General features: G+C 50.0%; 9 protein-coding genes across 9 annotated transcripts; 4 read left to right on the top strand and 5 right to left on the bottom strand.

Annotated features, from left to right (window-relative positions):
* Positions 1 to 1,572: 1,572 nt before the first annotated feature.
* N7515_003902 (uncharacterized protein) lies at positions 1,573 to 2,115 on the top strand (the record flags this gene model as incomplete). Its single annotated transcript, XM_056664646.1, has 3 exons — positions 1,573 to 1,689; positions 1,754 to 1,855; positions 1,942 to 2,115. 3 exons carry the CDS (start codon positions 1,573 to 1,575, stop codon positions 2,113 to 2,115), a joined length of 393 nt encoding a protein of 130 aa, XP_056523703.1.
* A 1,565-nt stretch (positions 2,116 to 3,680) lies between these two features.
* N7515_003901 (uncharacterized protein) lies at positions 3,681 to 4,424 on the bottom strand (the record flags this gene model as incomplete). Its single annotated transcript, XM_056664645.1, has 1 exon — positions 3,681 to 4,424. The coding sequence occupies one exon, from the start codon at positions 4,422 to 4,424 to the stop codon at positions 3,681 to 3,683; it is 744 nt and encodes a 247-aa protein (XP_056523702.1).
* Positions 4,425 to 4,862: 438 nt separating this feature from the next.
* Positions 4,863 to 5,729, top strand: N7515_003900 (uncharacterized protein; the record flags this gene model as incomplete). Its single annotated transcript, XM_056664644.1, has 1 exon — positions 4,863 to 5,729. The coding sequence occupies one exon, from the start codon at positions 4,863 to 4,865 to the stop codon at positions 5,727 to 5,729; it is 867 nt and encodes a 288-aa protein (XP_056523701.1).
* A 78-nt stretch (positions 5,730 to 5,807) lies between these two features.
* N7515_003899 (Amino acid transporter transmembrane) lies at positions 5,808 to 7,418 on the bottom strand (the record flags this gene model as incomplete). The annotated part of the gene is made up of 6 exons (XM_056664643.1): positions 5,808 to 5,897; positions 5,945 to 6,642; positions 6,692 to 7,023; positions 7,077 to 7,149; positions 7,203 to 7,216; positions 7,270 to 7,418. 6 exons carry the CDS (start codon positions 7,416 to 7,418, stop codon positions 5,808 to 5,810), a joined length of 1,356 nt encoding a protein of 451 aa, XP_056523700.1.
* A 1,224-nt stretch (positions 7,419 to 8,642) lies between these two features.
* N7515_003898 (uncharacterized protein) lies at positions 8,643 to 9,403 on the top strand (the record flags this gene model as incomplete). Its single annotated transcript, XM_056664642.1, has 2 exons — positions 8,643 to 9,101; positions 9,236 to 9,403. The coding sequence occupies 2 exons, from the start codon at positions 8,643 to 8,645 to the stop codon at positions 9,401 to 9,403; spliced, it is 627 nt and encodes a 208-aa protein (XP_056523699.1).
* A 1,845-nt stretch (positions 9,404 to 11,248) lies between these two features.
* N7515_003897 (sucrase/ferredoxin-like domain-containing protein) lies at positions 11,249 to 12,410 on the top strand (the record flags this gene model as incomplete). The annotated part of the gene is made up of 2 exons (XM_056664641.1): positions 11,249 to 11,644; positions 11,715 to 12,410. 2 exons carry the CDS (start codon positions 11,249 to 11,251, stop codon positions 12,408 to 12,410), a joined length of 1,092 nt encoding a protein of 363 aa, XP_056523698.1.
* Positions 12,411 to 13,021: 611 nt separating this feature from the next.
* On the bottom strand, positions 13,022 to 13,423 carry N7515_003896 (uncharacterized protein; the record flags this gene model as incomplete). The annotated part of the gene is made up of 1 exon (XM_056664640.1): positions 13,022 to 13,423. One exon carries the CDS (start codon positions 13,421 to 13,423, stop codon positions 13,022 to 13,024), a length of 402 nt encoding a protein of 133 aa, XP_056523697.1.
* A 1,256-nt stretch (positions 13,424 to 14,679) lies between these two features.
* N7515_003895 (uncharacterized protein) lies at positions 14,680 to 15,194 on the bottom strand (the record flags this gene model as incomplete). The annotated part of the gene is made up of 3 exons (XM_056664639.1): positions 14,680 to 14,853; positions 14,912 to 15,013; positions 15,078 to 15,194. 3 exons carry the CDS (start codon positions 15,192 to 15,194, stop codon positions 14,680 to 14,682), a joined length of 393 nt encoding a protein of 130 aa, XP_056523696.1.
* Positions 15,195 to 17,297: 2,103 nt separating this feature from the next.
* On the bottom strand, positions 17,298 to 20,804 carry N7515_003894 (uncharacterized protein; the record flags this gene model as incomplete). The annotated part of the gene is made up of 11 exons (XM_056664638.1): positions 17,298 to 18,362; positions 18,421 to 18,500; positions 18,556 to 18,602; positions 18,655 to 18,683; positions 18,744 to 18,761; positions 19,121 to 19,139; positions 19,190 to 19,356; positions 19,418 to 19,621; positions 19,680 to 20,099; positions 20,155 to 20,587; positions 20,656 to 20,804. The coding sequence occupies 11 exons, from the start codon at positions 20,802 to 20,804 to the stop codon at positions 17,298 to 17,300; spliced, it is 2,631 nt and encodes an 876-aa protein (XP_056523695.1).
* Positions 20,805 to 22,005: the final 1,201 nt, after the last annotated feature.

Genomic DNA, 22,005 nt, shown 5'->3' with positions numbered 1-22,005 from the left:
GGCTGCTTTTGTGGAAGATGAGAAGACGCCGCCTTTGCCTGCTGTGTCGATTCCTATGGAGACGAGTTAAGGGTGTCTTTCTGTTGTGATTTTTGCGTACTATGGAATGATGTTAGGTGTGGGCCAACTTGGTTTAACTCAGGCCTTCGTATGGCTACATAGGAATCTGTAGAACCGAAGCTGATCATCCAAACATCCATCCTCCTTTTCCCTTATTATACTCTGTACACATTAGAAAGAAGACTTTCCGACCTGTCCATAGAGGAATAGGAACGAAATAAGCCCATTTTGCACCCGCTGATATCTCGGCTAGACCGCCTTCACTCCGTGCTTGGAGACTGCCAGGTTTGCCCCGGGCCTATGTGTAAACGGAGGAATGCGGGAATGGAGCTACATCAAGCGAGGCCAGTGCCTTTAGCGAGACATTTTGGAAACCAAATCAGCCTTGGGAAACAGGCTGTCTTTGTATGAATGTCCAAAGAACAGCCTACAACCGGCGAATTGCGCCACTGGAAGCTCGAATTCTTTGCCGACGTGATTCACGTGAACTAGTCCATTTAGGAGAATGCATTCATTCCAGCAAACAGCCAATGTTATATCTGTGAATGATTGAAGCCAAACCTGATCCAATTCAGCCGGGCCAGATGCAATCTTTCAGAAGCTTGAAGAAACATGAGGGTGCAGGGAGCGGCAACATGTTCAAACAAGTATTGGGTCACATGCACCACGTGACCCTAATCCAGACACCACTCACCAGTTGGCAGTTACACTATCCCTTCGACCAAGCCTGGGCTGTATGATCTCTTGTTAGTAGTCGAGCCATAGCCACATCCTTCTGGAGGTTAGACATGATCAAGGGAATATATTGAAGATAAGATGTCACCTGGTAATTAGTTCGAGGGTATTCGACCTTGTGTGGCAGCGCCGTTGCCCATTCCCAAAAATGGACGTGCGAATAGCCTCGTTTTCCATTGCTATGGAGGCTCGTGACCCAACGTGATCAAAGGCTCATGACCGAACGTGATCAAAGGCCCGTGACCGATCGTCTCTCGAAGCTATTTAACTCTCTGTCCTGGTGCCTCTTCTCCTTTCATTCTTGAACTTTCCAACCATCGTTGGTTCTCTCTTTGGCCATCCTTACTCGCATTTTCTAGCGTTTTATCTTCATTGGCACCATCCATCTTCTTCCCTGTTCTTGTGGCTTGCAGATGAAACCCTCTACTGAGTCTTTTGACAGTGAGGCACTCATTCCAATTCTGTCCCCGCAGAAGGTTGGAAGCACGCGTCACTCAACCAAGCTCACCGCGTTCATTCAACATACCTGCGTCCAGTGTGAAATGTAAGACAGCAAATTACATGGAGTCCACACTTCCCCTCTCCACGCGTCTTCACTTGGGAGTTAAGACTGACATATCCAGACCAACCACGGGAAATAGGAGTACCACATCGATGCCCACACGATCTTCTAGCTCCGGGCTGAGTCAGCAAGGCTTGAAGCTTTGTGCCGTTGCCCTCGCGATGGATGAAGGCACTGCTGAATTTGATGTGGCGGAATGTCTGGCGTACATGAGTATGATCCAGTCCCGATGTGCGGTGGACTCCTTGGAGAAGAAGAAGCGGCATAGGATCTTTGGTCTGTGCACGGATGGAGAGGACTTCCGTTGTCTGGAGATTGACAGCGGACTTAACGTACGTGGATGCCTGTTTGCAATTTATGTGATGGTGTGGAGTATACTGACTGTTACTTTGCCAGTGGTCGCGACTGCATCTCACTTACTCCAATGATCTCCAGCAGATTCTCAAAATGCTCGCCTTCATCCATTTTTGCGTCAGCTGCCGCCTTCCTGCTGAAAAGGTACGACCAACAAATGCCTTTCCAGTGCCCTTCAAGCCGCAATACTGACTGACTGCAGCTATTCCATACCAGCGATTCCTTGGTAGGATTGGAGAAATCCATTCCTAACAGAAAGACTGTTGCCCGAAGGCTGCGGCGTAAGCTGCGTCACTCGGCCAGCAGAACTGGGACCCATCGGCACCAAGAGAACACTCGACCACTCCAAGTCACCGACGCCACCACATGTGGTCCTGCGTATCGCACCTAAAATCCCCCTTTGACTTCGACATTCAAGCTCAGACTTTCCCCTCCCTATGCCTGCAGCTGCTCCATCCCCCTCCCCGGAAATCCAGAATGATGACAAGATCCTCCCTGGACCGTTTTCATACCCGGTAACGCGAGGGTCATCGGTATGATAGCGGGCCTCTTTGATGCCAAGGCTGATGACTCATGAGTGTGCGGTGCACACTTGGCTCTGCATCCCTCAACAGGGTAGCACTCGGTCATCTGAGCAGGTAGGTGTTTTCTGGGTCTCGAAGAAACGCTACTCTTCCGGCACGACACAGCCGTTGGCTGCGCCGTCCTGAATACCACACCGACAATCGCCGTTTGATTTCGACATTCTTTCGGCCAGCAGCACTGCCCAGCTAGGTAAGGGCTCCTGTCTTCTGGCTGAAAAAATGAATTCGACCTTTTTCACAGATGTCAATATTGATGCGACTCTTCCGGAACGACACGGAAGTTCGCCGATATCGTATCGGGAACAACCCTTGCGGAGAGCGTCACAGGGCAGCAGTGGTGGGTGCCAGCAAAATAGCGAAGGGGAGACCGCCTTGATGAAGGCAATCAGAATTGGCAATAGGGAAGCCGTAAAGTTGCTTGCCCGAGCTGGTGCGGACCCTGATATTGAATCATGCAAAGGTGCCACAGCACGACAGGCAGCCCTGGATGCAGGAATTTGTGTCAGATGTAAGGGACACAACTGGACAACGAATCGTGTTACCCATCATTCTGTGGGAGGGTCATTGCCCCAGAATCTCATAGCGGGTTTTCAATTTTCCAGTACTCGCAAGATATGAACATTTGAGAATGGGAATGCTCTTGCAATCTTCACTTGTTCAAAGGGAATTTACCGACGGAGAATTTGGTCTCGATGAGGACCACTAAGCCTTTTGTCCCCGCACAGTATTGTCTTTTCGCGTTTGTCTTTTAGGGAATCAAGCCGAGGAAGAATCGATCTCATAGAGGATCACTCGGCCTCATGTCCCTTGTGCACACAGGCATAGACGGAGGAGTTGGGCGGCGGACATTGTCATCGAACCGAAAGCCCCTTTGCAATATTGTTGATTTGTCTGGACATACCAGCCGATGCAAGATCATTAACAGAATATCCAATGGACTCTTTCATCTCGATAGTCACCTACCCTGGACCCATATAATCACTGTCAACTGTGGCCAAACCTACACCGATTTCTCTTGCGAATATTACTTAGGTTAGGTTGTTTCTAATATCCCCCGTAAGATTTACAGCCCACTTTCTACTTTCTACGTCTTAGCCATATAGTCTAGTTCAGCTCCTAGATGTGCAGCAAGACATTAACAACCAGATTGCATATTTGCAATGATTTCCGATACTGTTGATTGATATGTCAAGCGTCGGTGTTCGTAGGTATTAGACTACATGCATCACATTCCAGTGTATCGATTGATCATTCTCAAGGACTAACAGCGACAGTTCAAGTTGAGCAAATATTTCGTTGAGAGCGCGGCTTTGCCAGAGTCCTGGATAGCCTGAGACGGTGCCTCATGTCGTGGCTACTTCTAGCATGGCTGTCCTTCTGGATCCTTAATCCGCTGCCCGTCTCCAAAAGTCACTATCGTTGTCGATATCGTAATCATCGTCGTAATCATCATCGTCGTCATCATCCAGCATGTCGGGCGACCAGCGCTCTTCCATGTCCCATTCAAAGTCCCACTCCGCCTTTTCCATTGGCTTCACCACCTCGGGTATCCAACCAAGATTTTCCATTTTCTTTCTGATATCCAGACTGGTACCCTCCTCGTACACCTCAACAACGACCTTCTGGAGAGATGGAATAGTCCTGAAATGAGCAGCAACCAAACCAAGGGCCTTGTCATAGAGTTTAGGGCTGTCAAATGACTCGAGCTTGGCTTCCATCTCATAGGTTGTTTCGGCAGCTGTTGTAAGCTTCTGAAGATTGGTGCATTTTTCCTGGATCATTTTGAGCATATGAAGGCTTTCATCGCGCAGGCTGACTTCGTCTTCAATCTTGCAGACGTTCGGGAAGTCAATATAGATATTCCAGAGGTGAGATGCGTTGATAGAACCAATAACATCAATAAAGTGGGGGAGGGCCATATCAGAACTGTACGGGCCAAAGCTAAAGCAGTTGTAACCATAGAGTAGCGGCCTACCCTCCACAAGAAAGAGCTTGTTCGTGGAGAGAATATTAGGCTCTAGCTCATGAAACGGGCGCTGCCTGATAACAATAGGCTCTCTTTGCACGAGGAGATATTTGAATATCTCAATACGGAGCTCACTGGGGAGGCTAAGCAAGCTCGGTGCCATAGCTGTGAACGTTTAAGGGAATATCTAGGTACAAGGAATGTGTCAAATGGCTGAGGAGTTTATATACCATAGCTATGCCCAGGTGTGCTAGGAGTGTTTGACTAACTGCAATCATTTCTTTGTGTACTAGTGATTCTGCAGTCAAGCTGCAGTGCTCATAGTTCAAGATGGTTCCAGAATCACTTCCAAACGGTACAGTGTGGAAGCTCAGAGATGACAAGATTGTATTGATGGATGATTGATGAGGGATGGAAATGAATAGGTAAGATGAATCTACTTGATCAACCTGAACCTTACAGGCTGCAACCCAAGGAAAGCGGGAAAGTTACACATTATGAGGTAACTCAACCACACCACCTGACTCTTGAGTAGCTACCTCCAGTCTTTTACGCATCTCAAGTCATCTGTTCCAATAGGAAGCAAGAATACCTCGAAACAATGAATGGGTCCAAACGCGTCAGATATGGAGACGTGGAAGGCTTTCTGGACGACCTGCCTCCTTCCACGAACAGGTATACCTACGAAGGGAAAGAAAAATTTGAGGAAATCGCAAGACTTGAATATCACCGCCTAGAACACTCGTTACGCAATCCCCAGTCTGAACCATTGGATAACTCCGACATATCAGAATACTTTGTTATAATCATCGACCCGGCCTCATTCCGGAGAGACTTTTCCCTTAAGCTAAATGTCGGAGTACGTCAATTCTATAACTCGACACTTCAAGTCTTGATTTTGAGAATGACTTTGCCCGAGCATTCTGAGGTTGCCGGGATATTTCACGATGCGGTTATGGAAGCTTTGCGGCCTATGGGGCTCAATAAAGCAGCAATCCACAGATATGGAGGTGCAAGCATCAATGTCGGCGGTGGAAACACGAAACAGCCGGATTGGGGTTGGGGCCCCAGGCGGCGTCCTCGTGGTGTTGCGAACCGGCCATCGGTAGTCCTGGAGGCTAGCCTTTCAGGCCCTGAAGCAAAATTGCGCAACGACGCAATGATGTGGGTAGATCCTACCAGAGGGGAAGCAAGCATGGCCATCACGATCAAAGTCAACCGCCAGAAGCCCATGATCACAATCCAGACGTGGGAATGGGATTCCGATTCCCAGCGGCCTCATGTCACGCAGTCCTGTGTGATAGAGAAGACTGGCGACAATATCACCGTCTCGAAGCACGCTCTAACCATCCCATTCAACCTGCTCCTAGGACGACCTCCTTCCATTCCTCGAGAGACTGATATCCGATTACAAAAACAGGATCTGGTAGAAATTGGAACTGGGGTATGGGATATGCAAGGGCTGTGATTCTTATTTGGTGAAAAGTAAAGCCATACTGCATCCATTTATCTATACAATTGTGAAGACCGATATGCCAAAAGCCATTTAGGCGTTGGATGCGCAGGAGAAAGCCTTGTGGGCATGTTGCGCATTGATGCGAATGCTAGTTCCCGTAGCCCAAAGGCCCATTCCACACTAATTCGTTAGTATCAGAGCAATGCAACTCAAAGATGTAAACTCACAATCAGACAACACAGCAGAACAAGGAAGATGTTGAGTGCAGTCAAGGCCATCTTCCGCTTGCTGGCAGAGTACTGTCCACGATTCATCTTCAACCAAAACAGACCCTCGAGACCAAACGAAAACCAACTGCAGAATGCCGCTGCAATCATATTGAGTAGATCATTGAACACAGGGATCGCATTGGCAATCAACCACGCAATAGCCCACATCACGAACGTGATCAGCACCCAAGTGCCGTACGAACGGAAAGACCTCTCGGTCATCTTAGTCGTGCCCCTGTACAAACGCACGTAAATGCATTTAGCGCCGACGTGGCAGATGACCACTCCCGCGATAACGATCGTGCCGATGGAGATACCGAATGCGACTTTGGAGACGACTTCGCTTGCGCTGAGCAGGGCGGGACTGAGGACGTTCGGTCCGGCATATCGGTAGATCACAAGGGCAGTGACGAGGTACAGCGATGTATCTGTGGCTTGGAAGACCATCAGAGCCTTGGGATAGTCATGTGGATCTGCTAGCTCCGACTGGAAGCTGAAGAAGGACATGTGGCCGGAATAAGCGAGGACGATGTTGAGAGTCGCAGAGAAACCGTCCATCAGAGTCGGGTTGGTTATAGCGTACGTTCTGGGATCGGGACGTTCGATTCCAATAGCGATCATGATGATCATCACTGCTGTGAAGATTGATAGTGAGGCTAGCAGTATGTTAGTTTGGTTTGAAGCAGTGGAAAGGAGTTAGCATACAAATTATGCCTAGGTATGAAACTTCCTCTAGGCGTCTTGAGAGTGTCAGGACAAAGCAGAGGATGGCTCCAACCAAGCAGAAAATGATGGTACAAGCACCGTGGTTAGAGAGAGTGTTCATCATGATGGAAAATGTGAGGATGTGAGCGCCCATCAGGAAAATGAAACAGATAACCTGGGCGACTGAGGTGATCTCGCGACCCCAAGCGCCGAATAAGATCTCTGCGGCATCTGCCATGTTATGGACTTGAGGGTATCGCAATTTGAACTGTCCAACGACGTATCCAGTATAAGTCGTCAAAGCTCCGATACCAACAATGATGATACAGCCACTACCAAGATTAGCAAGGTTCACATGAGTAGAATAATTCCCTATCAGACGTACGGGACTAAACCCAAGACTGCCATTGATGACGGGAGGGACAAGACTCCCAATGAGACGGACTGGGCAATCATCACTATTGGTTGCTTAGCTGGGGTCTATGATGAGATTCATTTGGGGGTTATGTACGAATTGCACAATTCCTAAACAAAGTCAGCTTTCTGCGTTAAGGACTGCGAATCAGGTACAAACTTACCACCACTTCATACTCCTATAACGCACTCCACCTGCGACTTCTCCAGCAGCGAAAGGGTCTTGTAGCTTCGCTGGATCGAGGAGATCCTCCTTGACCTTTTCTAGGTCCTTTTCCATGTCTTTCTCCATGTTGGTGTTATCTCGATCCATGGTGATGTTGTCAAGGGTTGGTTCCAAGTAGAAGTTGACTCATCGAGTATCGTGTTTGTGGTTTTGTATGACTCTCAGATTCGGAAAAATCTCTGCTCGCTGGGCATGGCCCCACTATTCCGCGGAAAGCGAGATATCGGACAGCGTGAGGCTGCGTGAAGGAATAAGCGAAAGATGTAAGAAAGGTAGTGTTTTGAGAAGGATTCTAGACTCGGAGTTACTTATCGGAGTTACTTACGCATTGATTCTTTATGCAAGTTTTGAGGGAGGACAGTCCTTGTAGGTAGACATTTTATGGCCCTATGTATGGATAGTCTATATCTCGTCTGGTTTCACATCAAATGACATGAAAGACACCCCGGATTCTTTGAACCCTTCTTCCCCACATCAGGTGGAGCGTATTTGAAGCTAATCCGACTCTAATCTCACCGACGAGGAGTTTTGTTGGCGCTTTCGAAGGATCACGGATCAGGAACACTCTTCCGTTCCTGTTCCGGACCCACTTGCCGATGTCTGCATCTATGGAGTATGATCTGGAAAAAGACTTCGTGAACAACCCTGTCTGAACATGATTGACAGAAACACGACTTGAGCTATTGATCCATGTTGGACATTGGAGAGTGAGTTACACTAAGATGAGGAGATAAGCTCCGAATCACATGCATCTTGAGGGCACTTCAAATCACGTGATTGTGAGTTCGGAAAGGCGAACTGCATCCGACCATTTTCCTTGACATATCTCCTTCATATATTGCGACCAGACTTGATTCAGTTCCGTTAGCATGACGTTTGATTCCATTGCAATCAATCGTTCAATGGTAGCGGTAAAGTCTTAAGCCACTCGTAGTACATACTACTAGGGAAGCATTTACCTTGGCAGGGGCGGGAGCGGAGATCGGCGCTGCAGGTAAGCCGGGCCGCTTCCGCCTACTTCCGCCCGTCAATATGTATCCACCCCGAGGCTCTGTGATGGATCACATGACATGACAGGACTCGCGAGTCGCGTGGATGGTTGGGTCTAAAGGTTGTTGTTGTTGTTGTTCTGACTTGTTCTGACACTGACAGTCATGTGGTCGAGAGATCGTTGTCACCGTGTCACGTTGTGGTTGTTCCTAAATCTTCTGTCTCTCATCTCCTCTCTTCCCTTCTTTCTTTTCCTTTCTTCAATCTTCCCTAGCTTCGATATTTTCTCGAATAGGGCTCTGTTCATCTTTTCAGAATTGCATGCCGGATAATGAGTTCCCAGGTCTCGTAACGGACTTCCCTGCCGTCACTGAACATGGGGGCGTCGGGGCTTCCTCCTCCCGCCCGTACGGAGACGCAGAGGACATCTTGAAGCACCTCAAGAGTCTTTTTGCTAACCCGAATCGGAAGGCCGAGGCGTACTCTGCGTACCACCAGTTGACAATGAAGCCTCGGGATAGCTTTAGTGACTTCCTCGCCGGATTCCTTCAACTCGCCGAAGGGGCCTGTGTGGTCCGCGAAAATCTCCGGGGCCTTTACCTGTGGTACCAGGCCTACGAAAGAAAAGTGAGTCGCACCAGAGACGAAAACTCGAGGAAATCCGACCGGAAATCCGACTGGAGGAAGTTCGATCGAAAGGCTAATGGCTCCCGACCCAATCGCGACGCTGACGAAAAAAGACACCGAGGCGACGACAAACTCGTCAAATCGACAGACGAAGTGCGTTGCCGGGAACACAGGGAGTACAAACAAGAGAACGGTCATCGGAGAGGTGATCGAGACGATCGACGAAATAAACAGCGAGGTGACTGCCCAACCTACTGCAAACACACATGATGCTCGCTGTGAACCAGTCCCGGGTCACCTTCGATGACATTACTGAGCAGTGTCAAAGCATTTCCCACGAAATTTCACTCCAGCAGAACTCGCGCACGGGCTTCTTCGGTCAAAACACCAAAACTCCCCGTGGAGGCGCATCCACCGCTCACGCTGGTTCGAGCATGGCGAATTTTGCCCGGTAAACCACCACCTCACGTGTGAAACGGGAAGGGGGGGTCTATCCCGGCGCGGATGACCGACGCAGAGCGAGAGGCCTTGATTGCAGAAGGAAAATGCTTCTACTGCAAGGAAGCAGGGCATATCAGCCATGATGCCCCAGAAGACTAAGCCGGCCTCCACCGCTGCAGCTGCCACCTCCACTGTGAGCCGAAGGAAGCAGACTGAACCCTCGGGTTGTGGAACTCGAGACGTGAAGGAAAGCTCTCACCCGAAACCCCAAGGCGTGGTGCATGCTCGTTGCTGTCGATGGTGGCGCGAAGCTTACCTGACTTTATTGCGAAGGATCCGACAGTGAACAGGGAAAAGAGTACGCCTAGGACATGTCTCCTGCCTGGGCGTTTCCCAACAATCAGCTAGTGATATTGACCTTTCGAAATTGCTCTCAGCTGAGAGGTTCTTGATAAGAACGCAGGGTTCAATCAATTCGTTGTTTTTTCAAGTCAACGCACTAGTAGATTGTGGAGCAGGATGTTTACATCATGATTCACCACTAGTGGAGAAGCTAGGCCGGTATGGCCTTCGCACGACGAGGCTCAAGGATTGACACAGCCGCTCAATATATTCGATGGCCGGCCCTCCGACCCTCTGCGAGCCACCCATAGTCAGGATGTCCCTGATTGTGAAGAATCACCGACGGCCTCTTGCCACTATGATGATAAACGACCTCGTCATCAAAACATGACCCTTGGCAGACTCTGGTGCGCAAAGCAGGACGTACTGCTGGACTGTCAGAACTCTCGAGTAATGTGGCCAGCGCCAAGGACTCCGAAACAAAACTCAAAAGATACAGCTATGAAGGAAGAGGTAGCGAACCTGCTGACACGGCCAATTCCTATGCAAATCCTCAAGAGACCATGCCCGGAGAAGGACCTAGAACAGCAGAAGGTGTCACGGTGCGCCACTCTCCCCCCAGGCAGAGAATATCAAGTTCGCAGAGGATATCAAGTTCCGCCTGCCCCTGTCCATCAGGATAAAAGTCATGCGTGGAGGCCCAATTTAAATGAGAAGCATGACTATTCCCGTGGAAATCAAAAGGAATGGCTTCTATCAGCTGTCCACACCAAGTCAGATCGTTGGTCTCAGCAGGGCTAGTAAGTACGATCGGACTTGGTGTGGACAGCTGGTAGAGGCCAGTCCGAGCATTCCTTTTGATTTCCACGGGAATTGTCATGCTTCTCATTTGGATTGGTCCTCCAAGCATGATTTTTATCCTGATGGACAGGGGCAGGCGGAACTTGATATCCTCTGCGAACTTGATATTCTCTGCCTGGGGGGAGGGTGGCGCACTGCCAGATCCATTGGGGGTTCCGGGGGTTTAGACGGGTTCAGAGGGGTTCCGGAACTTGATCCTGTTGTAGCTCTTCGAGCTACGTCTTGTTTGTAGTCCTGATACGTACACTCACATCGTCGTTACTGTTCATACATATTCCTGCCTGAGCCTGCACCCTGACAGAAGGACTGCGAGCGACGCGGCCAAAAGTTTGAACAGAGCAGCTTTTGCTGCTTTTCGGCCGAAAAACCGTCTCTGACTCTCAACTGTCCAGAAACGAGTCCCATAGTCGTAAAGGCTAACCTCTAGTGTATGGCATTCAAATAAGCTCTTAGAGGTTCCAGGGTTGACGTTGACGGTTGGCGTTCCTGACTCGGCAAATCAGGAACGGGCCGGAGATTGCTAATCCCCGAATCTCCGAATTCTCGGAGATCGGAGATCCACATTCACTCCCAATGATTCCCGCAACTCTGAGTATTTTGTTTGAGCAATCTCTTCCTTTTCCATCATTTATCTTCATTTCACCTTATAACTTCCGATGCGAGTACCGATTCTCACACAGTCGCTCACGCGCGACTTAAGCCGACGAACCCCCATTCGAGAATGTCGAAACATCCGCCTATTATCAAATACCCCTCAGCGCGGCAGCGGACTCCGCACGCGCCTAGAGATCCCCCCTCCCTTCCCCGTCACAAAATCATGCCCCGAGCCAAGCTGCAACTGCCCAGCTACACCCGCTCTACCTGAGGGGTTACCCATTGACCATGAACAAGCCTTGAATGGGACAATGGCTGCCTATGCGCAGCAGCTTCTAGTGTGCACAGGCCAGCCAGACTGGACAAGTCGCATTGAGGATGACGGCAAGAACGAAGGCTGGGGTCATCTTGTGAGGGGTCTGAAGAGCCTTCTTGGTCGTGGTGGGCCATATCTTGACGTATGCTAATTTCCATACCCTGTCTCTGAATGCGTGAACCTTTTGCTGACTCAAGGTCCTGTCGGTCTAGCCATTCAACAATGTTCTGATCACGAATTCGTCCTTTACGCCCGCTGCGAGCTCTGGAACCACCTCCGCATCCGCCTTCCTCTTCCCCGGCTTCAAGTACATCCCTTCAATATCAGTGACAGACGCGTCATCCCCCGACCAACTATCCAACCTGGTGACCTTTGTCCGCGCATATCTTCTCCCGGAACGGCTGCACGACATGCATTCTTCTCTTCCTGCAGACAAACAAGAAGACATGACCCGGTCGCCGGACCTAGCATCGAACTTTCCAGGAGTGATAGACATTAATCACTCGCCGACGGTATTGATCTGCGGGCATGGAGGGCGCGACATGCGCTGTGGAGTCATGGCGCCCGCCTTGGAAAGCGAGTTCCAGCGCGTGCTGCGCGCGCGAGGATACACTTCTGTGGGCAGTGAGGGGACCACAGTGGATGGCCCTAAGCATGCCAACATTGGCCTGATTAGCCATGTTGGGGGACATAAATACGCAGGCAATGTCATCATCTATGTGCCACCGAAGATGACGCTGGGGGATTCCTCGGAGCCTCACCCGCTGGCGGGTAAGGGCATTTGGTATGGCCGCATTGAGCCCAAGCATGTCGAGGGGCTTGTTGAGGAGACTATTCTCGGTGGGAGAGTGGTTACGGACCATTTTCGGGGTGGGGTCGATCAAAGTGGTGACATTTTGAGGATATAGATTTGCTCTCTGGACATAAATGGGTGTATAACAGGGTATGAAACATAGTATGAATGGCTTCTAGAGTGTAGGAAACATTGAAAATATCATTCATTTTGACATTTTGTTTCTATATCAACTGTTAGAAATGCTTCATCGAACTGCCAAGCATCGAAGGGTCATCCCGTCGCCAAAAGAAAAGTTTCGGGCAGTCATCCTGCTAGGGGTACCGGGCAGCTTTAGCGCCCCCCGGACCCCCAGCCTCAATTGCGCAGCGTTAGCTTTATCCAAATCTTTTGAACGCCAGTCTTAGTCCGTAGGTATTTTGATTACGTATTTTAATTTTTAAGAAGGCTCAGACTGAACTTGATCAAATTGGCTTCTACCGTCTACGGACACGGGCCGAGGCTGTCGGAGCCTCGTGCGCGCGCGATCCAGCATTGTCTGAATCAATCGGAAGTAGAGGGACGCCTAGATCTCGCAGGCGACGATGATTTAGCGCCGCCGTAGCCTCCCTTGTGAAGTAGAGCCGCAGGGCGATTACCAACCGCGCTACCTCGTCTGGGATAACGGGGGCTAATCGAGAAGCGAACAGTCGCCAGTCCTCCACCGTGATCTCATTCACCCGAAGGTTACCCAGCGCTTGCTACGGAATGCCTTCTCCGGTCCCCTTGCTGGCGGACAACCTCATCCAGCTCGACCGTCTGATTGACCTGAAGGTAGAGCTCGCGGGCTTGCATCAGCTCAGGCCTCCACGATGTCCCAGTGAAGAACAACGGCTTGGCCGCTACCGAAGTAAGATGGTAAAAGTCACCTGCAAGGACAACGTTGAGCCCCCCAAACGGCAACTCTCGCTCATGGACGACGATCTGGCGGCACCGCTGATCGACCCAGTATAGCACGTCAAGACTGATCATCGATTTCTCATCAATGATCAGATACCTGAGATCCTGGAGCTCTGTCTGCGGACCCTGCAGTGCCGACTGCGTTAGAGGCAGATAGAACGAAGCGAGAGTCAGTGGCAGCCGGAACATGTTGTGTAAGGTTCTGCCTTGGATGAGATAGGCCGCCACCCCAGTCGGGGCAACCCTGTGGAGCGGGCAAGGGATGCCCCATTCCTCTGCGACGTCTTTATTGTTTATTTAAATCGTACGGAATACGGGGTAGGAGAAGGAGATATGGACGACACGACAGGAGGGGCACCTGGGGGCACGTGACATTAACAATTCCACGTGATGCTAACTTTTCTGTGATTTGGGGACCGGCATGAGCCGCATGACAGACTTTCCTCACGTGACAGGATTGGTTGAAGACAAAGATGCTCGGGGGAGCTGAATATCCAAATGCCAAACGCACCTCTCCGAGAGCTTGATGCTACCTAGTCAAGAATGTCTCCGGCAATATCCGAGCGCTGTAGGCAACCCGAGTCCAGTCTGAGTGGCCCTCATCGCGACCAAATTCTCCCTCGGTAAAACTCCCTTTGAACAAATAGAAATAAAGGCAGCAAGAGCATTCCCATCCTCAAATGTTCCTATCTTGCGAGTACTGAAAAATTGAAAACCCGCTATGAGATTCTGGGGCAATGACCCTCCCACAGAATGATGGGTAACACGATTCGTTGTCCAGTTGTGTCCGGCCATGACTCAAACCCACCATTGTTGCCCTGTGGCGCTCTCCACTAGGGTTGTTCCCGATACGATATCTGCGAACTTCCGTGTCGGTGCCGGAAGAGTTGCATCACCATTGACACCTGTGAGAAAGGTCAGATTCATTTTGTAGGCCAGAAGACAGGAGCCCTTACCTGGCTGGGCGATGCTACTGGCCGAATGACGCAGGAATATCGAAATCGAATGGTCTTTGTCGGTGTCGTATGCAGGACTGCGCAGCCCACGGCTGTGTCGTGCCGGAAGAGTAGCGTTTCTTCGAGACCCAGAAAACGCCTACTTGTTCAGATGACCGAGTGCTAGACTGTTGAGGGATGCGGAGCCAAGTCTGCACCGCACACTCATCAGCATTGGCATCAAGGAGACCCGCTGTCATTCCGATGACCCTCGCGATACCGGGTCTGAAAACGGTCCAGGGAGGATCTTGAGACCATTCTGGATTTCCGGAGAAGACATGTGGTGGCGTCGGTGACTTGGAGGGGTCGAGTGTTCTCTTTGTGCCGATGGAGGTGTCGAGGAGCGTGTTGCTTTATGTGACTTGGCCGGAGCTGCTTTGGGCTTCTTAGATATTGAAGCAAAAGAGCAGACTACGGCGATGCAGGCTGGTTCTGTTGAGGGATGCAAGGCTAAGGGCGCACCGCTCGCTCATCAGCATCTGCATCAAGAAGATCCGCCGTCATACCGATGGTCCCGGTGCTGCTGGCCGAGTGACGCAGCTTACGCCGCAGCCTTCGGGCAACAGTCTTTCTGTTAGGAATGGATTTCTCCAATCCTACCAAAGGATCGCTGGTATGGAATAGCTGCAGTCAGTCAGTATTGCGGCTTGAAGGGCACTGGAAAGGCATTTGTTGGTCGTACCTTTTCAGCAGGAAGGCGGCAGCTGACGCAAAAATGGATGAAGGCGAGCATTTCGAGAATCTGCTGGAGATCATTGGAATAAGTGAGATGCAGTCGCGACCACTGGCAAAATAACAGTCAGTATACTCCACACCATCACATAATTTGCAAACAGGCATCCACGTACGTTAAGTCCGCTGTCAATCTCCAGACAATGAAAGTCCTCTCCATCCGTGCACAGACCGAAGATTCTATGCCGCTTCCTCTTCTCCAAGGAGTCCACCGCACATCGGGACTGGATCATACTCATGTACGCCGGACATTCCGCCACACCAAATTCAGCAGTGCCTTCATCCATCGCGAGGGCAACGGCACAAAGCTTCAAGCCTTGCTGACTCAGCCCGGAGCTGAAAGATCGTATGGGCATCGATGTGGTACTCCTATGATGGCCGATGGATGAGCAACTGGCGCAGGAGCAGCAGCAGGTGCTGGAATTTCCCGTGGTTGGTCTGGATATGTCAGTCTTAACTCCCAAGTGAAGACGCGTGGAGAGGGGAAGTGTGGACTCCATGTAATTCGCTGTCTTACATTTCACACTGGACGTAAATATGTTGAATGAACGCTATGAGCTTGGTTGAGTGACGCGTGCTTCCAACCTTCTGCGGGGACAAAATTGGAATGAGTGCCTCACTGTCAAAAGACTCAGTAGAGGGTTTCATCTGCAAGCCACAAGAACAGGGAAGAAGATGGATGGTGCCAATGAAGATAAAACGCTAGAAAATGCGAGAAAGGATGGCCAAAGAGAGAACCAACGATGGTTGGAAAGTTCAAGAATGAAAGGAGAAGAGGCACCAGGACAGAGAGTTAAATAGCTTTGAGAGACGATCGGTCACGAGCCTTTGATCACGATCGTCGACCGGTCACGGGCCTTTGGTCACGTTCGGTCACGAGCCTTCCATAGCAATGGAACGCGAGGCTATTCCCACGTCCATTTTGGGGAATGGGCAACGGCGCTGCCTCAAAAGGTCGAATACCCTCGAACTAATCACCAGGTGGCGTCTGGTCTTCAAACTATTCCCTGAATCATGTCTATTATTATCTATAACCGCCAGAAGAATGTTGCTATGGCTCGACTACTAACAAGAGATCATACAGCCCAGGCTTGGTCGAAGGGATAGTGTAACTGCCAACTGGTGAGTGGTGTCTGGATTAGGGTCACGTGGTGCATGTGACCCAATACTTGTTTGAACATGTTGCCGCTCCCTGCACCCTCATGTTTCTTCAAGCTTCTGAAAGATTGCATCTGGCCCGGCTGAATTGGATCAGGTTTGGCTTCAATCATTCACAGATATAACATTGGCTGTTTGCTGGAATGAATGCATTCTCCTAAATGGACTAGTTCACGTGAATCACGTCGGCAAAGAATTCGAGCTTCCAGTGGCGCAATTCGCCGCTTGTAGGCTGTTCTTTGGACCTTCATACTGCATACAAAGACAGGCTGTTTCCCAAGGCTGCTTTGGTTTCCAAAGTGTCTCGCTAAAGGCACTGGCTTCTCTTGATGTAGCTCCATTCCCGCATTCCTCCGTTTACACATAGGCCCGGGGCAAACGTGGCAGTGTCCGACCACGAAGGGAAGACGGTCTAGCCGAGATATCAGCGGGTGCAAAATGGGTTTATTTCTTTCCTATTCCTCTATGGACAGGTCGGAAAGTCTTCTTTCTAATGTGTACAGAGTATAATAAGGCAAAAGGAGGATGTTTGAATGATCAGCTTCGATTCTGCAGTTTCGGGCAGTCATCCTGCTAGGGGTATCATCATCGTGTCCTCGAATCTCGAATCTATGAATAGCTTCACTATCGTTAGATTAGGCGATATACTCGGTCTGGGTAGGCCTTCGAATAATTTCGTATGCCCATGGTATCTAGGGGAGGCGAGTAGGGCGTTAGATTCACAAATCGAACAAGAAAGTCCAAGTCCACGGGGATAACACATGGAAGAACTTAGGCGAGACAATGTCCTTTGGAATGAAGAGCTTGGGTCTACATATGCTTCGACATCACCGAATCATGATGCGAGCCGGGCTGTCGCACTTGAGGCTTTTATCAATGATATACCCTTCTGAAAACATTGGCAAGGATTCATTCCATTTGAAGAAGCTAAAGACAAACACAAATAGAAACGTGAAGACAGCAAGAGCATTGCTATCCTCAAGTGGTCGTTTGTGTGTACTAAAAATGTGACAAAACTGAAAAACTGGAAACGCTTACTTGCTCTCCCGCACAAACGTAGAATCCTGTTGGTCGAAGAAGGTTGCTGGGCGCGGTTACTGTTGTACCCAAGAGCGGTGGACTGGGCGTTCGACCAACATCCCTGTGAGGGAGATAGGATCAACGTTCTGGGACAATGATTATCCCCTAGAGTGGTGCGGATCGCGCTCCGTTGGAGCTGATGGAGAACCGAAAAGGTTGTCCGGACGCGGAGTTGGCCACTCGAGTTGGCGCATGGTTTGATTGCCCTGCTGGGTCATGGATGAACCTGAAGGGAAGTGTTGTTGCATTGACTGTGCCCTGAAGTGGCTCTGATCGCGCTCCATTCCAGCCGATGGAGAACCCAAAGGGAGATTCTGAGGCGGAGTCCGCCACTCGAGTTGGCGCATGGTTTTATTGCCATGCCGAGTCAAAGAAGAATCAGAAGGGAAGTTCGGTTGCATTGATTGCCCTCTAGAGTGGCTCGGGTCACGCTCCGTTGGAGCCCATGGAGAATCCAAGAGGAAATTTTGGGCCGGACGTCGCCACTCGAGTTCTCGCATGGTTTGGTTGCCCTGTCGAGTGAAAGAGGCACCCGAAGGGAAGTTCGGTTGCATTGATTGCTTTCTGGCATGCCACGGATCACGTTCCATTGGAGCCGATGATAAACCAAAAGGCATGTTCTGAGGAGTTTGCCACTCGAGTTCTGGCATGGTTTGGTTGCCCTGCCGGGTCGCGGAGGAAGCCGAAAACAAAGTCTGTGGCATGTACTGTGGCCTGGAGTGGCGCGGATCACGCTCCATTGGAGCCGATGATAAACCAAAAGGCATGTTCTGAGTTCGCGACTCGAGTTCTCGCATGGTTTGGTTGCCCTGCCTGGTCGCGGAGGAAGCCGAAGACAAAGTCTGTGGCATGTACTGTGGCCTGGAGTGGAGTGCATCGCGCTCCGTTGGAGCCGACGGAGAAGCCAAAGAGAGATTCTGAGGCGGAGTTCGCCACTCGAGTTGGCGCGTGGTTTGATTGCCCTGCTGGGTGAAGGACGAATCCTCTAGGAGGTTCTGAGGCAAAGATCCACCCATACGATGGGCCAGAAGACAGAAGCCCTTACCTAGCTGGGCGGTGCTGCTGGTCGAGTGTCGCAGCTTACGCCGCAGCCTTCGACGGACAGTGTTTCTGTTAGGAATGGACTTCTCCAATCCTAACAAAGGACCGCTTGTATGGAATAGCTGCAGTCAGTCAGTATTACCGCTTGAAGGGGACCGGAAAGGCATTTGTTGATCGTACCTTGGGCCGCTCCTCAGGAGGCCGGGTCATACCAAACCTCTTACGGAACCAGTGCTGGCGATTATCTGTTCCTTGCATCACTGTTGAATCCTGTCAGTTATCCATTTTTCATTATTCATGATTGGGAGCGCGTACTGGAATAGCAGAGTTGCACTGGCTTCTCCGCAGATTGACAGTTGGGCCTATAATGGTTAGCTAGCGGGTATATAACTGCTAAATGCAAGAGAAAGATACCATTTTCTGCCCACTAGCGCAAGGTAGAGCTAAGGGGAACCGGTCAGCGATATGTGAAGGTATCACAACATAAACAGAGAATAACTCACGGGGATGATGTTCAATGGCTATGAATCACGTTAGTGGAAAGTCGAGCAAAAGCAATATTAAGAATGAAAGGACACAAATTCGGAGGAGCGCAAGAGATGAGGGCAAAAGGGAGGAGAGGAAATGGGACCAAATGGGACCAAAAGGGATCAAAAGGGATCAAAAGGGATCAAAAGGGATCAAAAGGGATCAAAAGGGATTAAAAGGGATCAAAAGGGATCAAAAGGGATCAAAAGGGATCAAAAGGGATCAAAAGGGATCAAGACGGATCAAATGGGACCAAATCGAAAGAATACTTACGTCCACGAAGTTGACAAACGCGTAACCGAAACTAGAAGAGTAAGTATTCGCAAGAGATCGTTGAGAGCACGGAACTTACTTGCTGCCCGATTGCCAATCTGCTAAAGATTAGTTTCCAATTCAAATGAATCGTTCAGGGAGGGTTCACTTGCCTATGCGCAAATAAAAGAAGTCGTATGCTCCACGACTAGTTTGATTCAAGACCTCCGTCACTTGGTCCTTTGGGGGGAGGATTGTATTAGCATTCGCAAGATCTAACAGAGACGGGATCCGGCTTACAGAAACAAGAGATTTTGGAATCTTTCGGATCATGACCTGTGACGATGCATTAGGTGAGATGTTGTGATATAATAGATGGGGGGGGGGGTTAACTGACCGAGGTGCGATCATCCAGTCCAAGTTGAATTCGAGTGAGGCTGATTCTCTGCTCATTAAAATCAATCTTGCCTTCACCTATATTCGGCGAAGACTCAAACCCACCACTGTTGCCCGGGGGAGGCGTCACAGGACTTTGTTGGCCAAAGTCCGGGGGCAAGGATAGAGACGAACTCCCTTCAAGGGAGACCTCGAAATAGAAATCCTATATGGAAATGTAAGCGTCTCATTATATCAAAAAGATCAAGGGAGGGGATCAATACATGATACAAAAATCCATCGAGACAGGTGAAAGCAGAGCCTCCACGACGGACGTTGACATACTGAACCCGGTACCTGGCCAGGTTGGGACTCCTCTCAAGCAGCAAAAATTGTTTCACCTTGCCAAAACTACCGATTAGGCCCTCGATGAAATCATCATTGCAGGGGCCACGCAGTCGTTGAGGCACATGGACAGTCAGAAGAAATACGCCTTGCGGAGACTCTCTGATGAAAAATGAAAATCCAGTCATAACTGCGATCTCTTGGGTAGTCACTGGTGTGATCTGCCATTCAGAATGACTCTCCTGAATCTTTCTCCTTGCGTCAACGGCCTCGCGAGTGTCCGCAAAGGCGAGAGCAAACATTCTTCTATCCTTGATATACTTCAAGCAAATAAGTTCGAGGGTGTGATACTCCTTGATCTTGACATAGTCAGCTTAAACACCCTTCCATGATCGTGTTCATACTGCAACTTACAGAGAGTACCTCAAGGACGTAGAGCTGGGTCGTTTTTAGATCGACCGATGACACGATAAAGCTTGGAGTAGGTTGATCATCGCCTAGCTCTTGCGGTCGAGACGTCAAGCCCTCTGCATCTTCGGCGGTAGGATAGCTCGGGAACAAATTCAATAGAAAAGCTGGGACCAGGCTGGCTTCATACGCTTCCTGCCCAAGAGTCGCCAGAGGTTGTTGCACATTGCCAGTCGTGCCCTGGATCGGGGCGAGGTTTGTCTGGGAATTGCCCTGCTCATTAGGGGTTGAAAATGGCGACGGCTGCCATTGGTTCCGGCTTCTCAAAGAGACGTCGCGGGGATAGACACCAGGAGTCTGGCTTGCCGTTGCCTCCTGCGACATGAGCCTGGTCAGCCGCGAGTGGCACCTATTCAGCCAAGCGGCGAATGAATCGCTGCTGCGGAAATATCAACAACCATGCTTTATATATATTCACCAATGTTACAATGTTGATGAGTGACTTACCTCGCAGCAGGAACTAGTTCCTGTTCAATAGCAGCATCCGCATAGAAAGGCCGTAAAGCCCTCGTTGGGGTAAACGCGGCAATCTGCCCAGAGAGCGAGCTTTGCGTTGCGGAGCCATCCTGCGAAGGTGCAGCGGGCTGTTGTATCATGGTGTGTGGTTAGACCGAGCCACACGGTGAATTTGATGGGTATGAAGCGGGAAAATTGATGATGAAAAAAGCCGGGGACAAAGGACGGAGAAATGAGAGAAAATGAAGAGACAGGAGGATGAAAAGGATGAAAGGATGAAAAGATAAAAAGGAAAGATATCGCAGAAGCACGGAGATCTTGACAATAATAAACAAACGGCTTGTGGCCGGCGACGGCGATGACGGCGACAACAGCGACGACGCAACGGGCGACGACGGCGACACCGCAACGGGCGACATAATCGATTCGACATTGTCGGATGTCAAGTCGACGCCGTCGGCGACGTTGGACGTGAGTATATGCTGTTGCAGAGATACATTGCAAATATAGCACCCAGGATGCCGTCGACAACTTGCGGAGGCCGTCCGCTGCTACCAAGGGCTCCACTGGCATTGGCAATGCATACCAGTGGCTCCTGGAGTCTCATCGATGATCGTGCCTCTGTAAGATATTCTTTCATACCCATCATATTCACCGTGTGGCTCTATCTAACCAAACACCATGAAACAACAGCCTTCTGCGCCTTCGCAGGATGGCTCCTCAACACAAAGCTCGCTCCCTGGGCAGCTTGCCACGTTTACAAACCAAGGTTCGTGTTTATGGCCTAGGGAGGCCTTATCCCAGTGTATCCCAGTCTGACACTAAGACAAGTGGGAATGACTATCTTTGTAAACCTATTCATTGTCAGCATTGATCTTTGGTATTACAGATAACAGGGATAGTCAACTCAAGCAGGCTCAGAGGGTAGATATAATGAAATATCATCTGTGAAAGTCGGAGGTATGCAGATGCAAGGAATTTGGAAGTGAAGAAGGCCTCTAAATAATACGATGGGTGTCAATAACGCTAGCAGTGACGCTATTCTGTCTATGGACTAGCGTAGATGTCTATTTGCGCGCGTACCACGTGGTTAGGATATGATTGATGATATCCTCATTAACCGTAACCTAAGGCCTCCGTACATCATGTAGGCTATCTTACATTGACTAGACAAGTAGGCTTAAGTTCTAACACCCCCTTGGACACACCGCACCGCCCCTACGGCCATGCATAGTATGGGGATCCTTGGGGGAATTTACACAGGAACAATCAGAAACCGGCAGCCGAACGGTAGTACGTAGACGGATATGGGCGGTGAAGACATATTGAAGACATCCTACA

This window comes from Penicillium bovifimosum (assembly GCF_028826915.1).
Source record: "Penicillium bovifimosum strain IBT 22155 chromosome Unknown utg000003l_segment0_segment0, whole genome shotgun sequence".
Lineage (NCBI taxonomy): Eukaryota > Fungi > Ascomycota > Eurotiomycetes > Eurotiales > Aspergillaceae > Penicillium > Penicillium bovifimosum.
Note: the sequence above shows the minus strand (reverse complement) of the source record. Positions and strands in the feature narration are given on the sequence as shown.